The 4,485-nt window shown below is 41.9% G+C and overlaps 1 protein-coding gene across 1 annotated transcript; it reads right to left on the bottom strand.

Annotated features, from left to right (window-relative positions):
- Positions 1-858: 858 nt before the first annotated feature.
- Positions 859-2,481, bottom strand: LOC115436552 (tripartite motif-containing protein 16-like). Its single transcript, XM_030159421.1, has one exon. The coding sequence runs from the start codon at positions 2,479-2,481 to the stop codon at positions 1,105-1,107; it is 1,377 nt and encodes a 458-aa protein (XP_030015281.1). The 3' UTR covers positions 859-1,104.
- Positions 2,482-4,485: the final 2,004 nt, after the last annotated feature.

Raw genomic sequence — 4,485 nt, 5'->3', positions numbered from 1 at the left:
ACATTATTATATCGCAAATATCCAATTATCGCTATTACACATGATATCTCAAGTATCCCATTGTTGCCATTACACATGATTATATCGCAAATATCCCATTGTTGCCATTACACATGATTATGTCACAAATATCCCATTGTTGCCATTACACATGATTATATCGCAAATATCTCATTGTTGCCATTACATATGATTATGTTATAAATATCCCATTGTTGCTATTACACATGAGTGTATTGGATTTCTTTCGGGGTATGTACACGAATAGTGATCGAATCAAACTTCCTGCTGTTGTCTTCAGCTCACGTTTGGCTACATATACATATATCCTATCTTTGTTTTTGTTTTTTTCCCACATGTACATGTGTAAAAGAATGAACTAAATCTGATTAACAAGTTTACATACATGAGCTCAGCCTCAGTCTGAGTTTCTTCATTATCTTCACTTCTATCGTTGTCTCCAGATCAATGTCAGTGCTTCTGCATTAGGACACAGGAAGGAACACTAGATTTGAACTAAACTCCTCCAAAGCAGAAAAATGGTGCTACTTTGTTTTACTTCCTAAAAAACACAAATGATGAAAGTCTTGTTGTGTCATCCTCAGTTCATGACAGCTCTGTGAACATCAGAGATGGTTTTATAAACAGACTATTGGCTGGTTGATAGTCACGTAGAGTTGACAATTAGAATCCTCAGAAAGTAGTCTGAATGAAAAAAGTTGATGTGTTTTTCTGTCGTGTGGTTTAGACACAGATTTGTAAATATTGATCTGATCAACTGGATCAAAGTAAATGATGAGTTTACTGGAGTTTAGGAAAATGGACAGTGGATCCAACCTTCCAAAGCCAAAACCCAACTCCAGCGTACAGAGGTTCAGTGAATGTGGTCTGGACTCTGTGGATCAGAGTCGTGGTTTCAGAGACGCTGTAGAAGGACAGAATACCTGCTGTGTGATCCAGGTACACTCCGATTCTGGATGAAACTAGACCTGAGACGGGAGACTCAACCTTGTTGTGCCAAAATACAGGAGTGTTTTTGTGACACCATAAAGCCCAAGATTTGTCATTGAATCCAAATATACATTCATCAGAGTTTCCTTCTCTCTAAACATCCTTATATGCGACTGCGACCCAAACACCCTCCCCACTCCACTCCACCTCCCAGTAACATCGACCGGTCAGACTCTCTCTGTTCAGGACCTGAAAACACAATAAGAATCTGTCTGGATGATGAGGATAGTCCTGTTTTTGACTCATACATGTAACTCTTTTATTCTCCTCGGACAGTGACAGATATTCATCCACTGTGTTGGGATCCAGTGTGATTCCACATGAATATTGTAAGAATCCTGCTCTGGTCTGTGGTTCAGGTTTAAACAATGAAATCTGTGTTTCAGTGATTCTCAGTGAGATGTTGGTCCATTCCTCTGTCAGACTGTGCTGTAGTTCATCTCTGAGCTCTGACACAGCTGTCGTCACATCCTCAAAATAACTCCGAGGATGAATGCCGATGCTGAATGAGTCTGGACCTTCACTGAGTTTGGACACTGATGGATACTGGAGTAAAAACTGGCTGTGGTCATCTGTGTGGAAGAGTTTGCCCATCTCATTGTTTTTCCTCCTCAGCTCAGTGATCTCCTGCTCCAGCTTCGACTTCAGCTCTTTGACTTGACTCACTTCAGTTTCCTCCTTGGATCTGATCTGCTTCTTCACATCACGCCTTCTTTCCACCAAGGGTTGGATCAGCTCAGTCAGGATCTTGTGGGTCTTCTTCACTGCTTCATCAGCAGAGCGACTGATGGCCTCCACCTCCTGTTGAGGCACCTTCACATCTTTCTGTTTGTCTTTGATTCTCTGCTGGATTTTCTGTCGACTCACCTCCAGCTCTGTCTGCCTCTCAGTCCTTTCTGCTGCAGCTGAGACTGTGTCGTGGCCTTTATGTTCATCCACAGAGCACAGATAACAGATACACTGATGATCAGTGCGGCAGAACATCTTCATCACCTCATCATGATGAGAGCAGACGTTCTCCTGGAGCTTTTCCGATGGATCCACCAGCTTGTGTTTCTTTAACTGAGGTACATTGTGATGAGGCTGAAGGTGTTTGTGGCAGTAGGAGACCAAACACACCAGACAGGACTTGACAGCTTTCAGTTTCCTCCCAGTGCACACATCACAGACCACATCTTCAGCTCCAGCGTAGCAGTGGTCAGCAGCAGCAGGTTCAAGCCCAGTCTTCTTCAGCTGTTCCACTAAATCTTCCAACATGGTGTTTTTCTCCAGGACAGGCCTGGGTGTGAAGGTCTGTCCACACTGAGGGCAGCTGTGGATGTTCTTCATATCTTCTCCATCCCAGTGGTTTTTAATACAGTTCATACAGTAGTTGTGTCCACAGGAAATAGTCATCTGATCCTTCAGTAGATTCAAACAGATTGAACAGGAAAATGTTTCCTGATCCAGCTGAACTCCTTTCTGCGCCATTTCTGCTTCTTGTTACGACGACTGGTTAAGTTTCACTTTGAGTGAGAGCAGTTTGAGCTCTGATCTGTCCACATACAGTGTTTCCCATTTGCTGTGTGGATCCACATCATGTTGGCTCCGCCCACCTGGAAACTGTCAGATTTACTGGGGAGGAGTCCAGGTCATGCAAGGACAGAGTCGATTCACAAAGGAGAAACCAGCCCAGCCAGAAGGACCAGTTCTGTCATGAACACAGTCAAGACCCACTGTCCTGTCTCCAACTGGTCCAGAACGCAGCAGCTAAGCTTCTCACTGGTTTTTAACAGACTACATCACATCACCCCAATACTGGCTTCACTCCATTGGCTTCCAGTGCATTTGAATTAATTTTAAGATTTTACTGATCACTTTTTAAAGCCCCTAGCACCATAGCTGACATGCTAGTCACTTATGAATGAGGCAGTAGCCTTAGATCCTCAGGGAGGGGGGGGTTCCTTACTGTTCCAAGGTCAAGGCTAAAATCAAAAAGGGACAACGCTTTCTCCATCAGGGCCCCTTGACTTTGGAACGCCCTGCCTGAGGAGATGAGGCTTGCAGAATCAGTAACATCTTTTAAATAATTTCTTAAAAACATATTTTTATAGACTTGCCTTTATGTGATGTTGTCTCTTTTTAATGCTTGGATATTTAATTTGACCTTGTTTTAGTTATTCATTTATATTGACATACATGATGTTGTTTTATTACATTCCGACATTTTTACATTGATTTGACAACATCATTTTTTGTAATCTCTGCCCTCTTTACTTCGATATTCAAATTTATTCGGAGTGTCATGTTGTCACATTTGCTGTACATATCTCTTTTATTGTGTTGTGTTGTTCCTATTTTTTAGTGTCTTTGCTTGCATCTAGTTTTTTTATTTCAGTTGTATTGTGCAGTTGTGCCCTTCTGCTTTGTCTGTCAAAGCGCTTTGCAAACTCAGTTTTTAAAGGTGCTATATAAATAAAAGTTATTATTATATTATTATAAGACTGTTAAGACAAAGGAATGAAAGGAGGAGCTGGTGGTGCAGGGAAGTAGGGAAGTAACTGAAAACGAAGAAGAACACTGCTTAAATATTACTTGGCAATATATTTTATTTGTTAGATGCAGAGATGTCACAATACTAAAAATTCAGGAATTTATACCGATACCACTAAAAGTATACGATTCTTGATACCAAAGTCAATACCACGGTAAAATGAATAAATAAATAAATAAATAAAAAAGAATCTTAAGAACCCATAAACTTAAACAAGAAATACTTTAAGTATTTGCATATAAATGAATATTCCTATTGCCTCTAACTCTCTCATCTGTCTGCACTGTCAATTACTGTTTACTGCTTTGAATGCTCAGACATGATTGGCTGAGTGGTATCACATGGGATTGCTCTACATGTATTGGTCTGTGCATTCCCTCATCTGCTGTACCGTAAGCTGCACTGGTTAAAATCGAAGTGGCTCACCACTGGCTGTAAGTCTGGGTCTGGACCAGGACCCAGTCTGCAGCCCCAACTTTTAGTGACCACTGGTATAGTTTCTTGTTGTCAATAGTGCATATCGGCGGTGGCCTGAGAGGGCCAGGCTGTAAAAAACTGCATTGGGCCATCGGACCAGTGCCAATGTTGAGCCCTGATGATATCGCATGTCAGATGTTTAATGCTGAATAACGGAACTCACCTTGAATTCTTTAAACAGATCTGAGTACCTGTATTGCTAGGTTCGTGGTATTCCCCCCTTTGTTTGAAATCCGCAGTGGCAGTGTTTACACAGTGGCTTATGTGTGTCAATAACCACGTCGTGGTCATTTACCTGAAATACTTCCACACACAACTTGTGGCCCCTTTTTTGTCCATGAGATGAGGCGGACCTTTAGCTGCAGCTGTTGCCATTCTTTCATGAGTTGCTGTACCTGTTGCCTGTGTACTTTTGGTGCCTACCACCCCCATCAATTCCGGAAGAGTTGTAGCCTACCGATGGT

The sequence above is a fragment of the Sphaeramia orbicularis genome, chromosome 17, assembly GCF_902148855.1.
Source record: "Sphaeramia orbicularis chromosome 17, fSphaOr1.1, whole genome shotgun sequence".
Lineage (NCBI taxonomy): Eukaryota > Metazoa > Chordata > Actinopteri > Kurtiformes > Apogonidae > Sphaeramia > Sphaeramia orbicularis.
The sequence above is the reverse complement of the archived record's forward strand: the minus strand, read 5'-3'. Positions and strand labels throughout refer to the sequence as shown.

What these genes read in the sequence shown, in the direction of transcription:
- LOC115436552 (XM_030159421.1), bottom strand. Translation starts at nt 2,481, where the DNA reads ATGGCGCAGAAAGGAGTTCAGCTGGATCAGGAAACATTTTCCTGTTCA.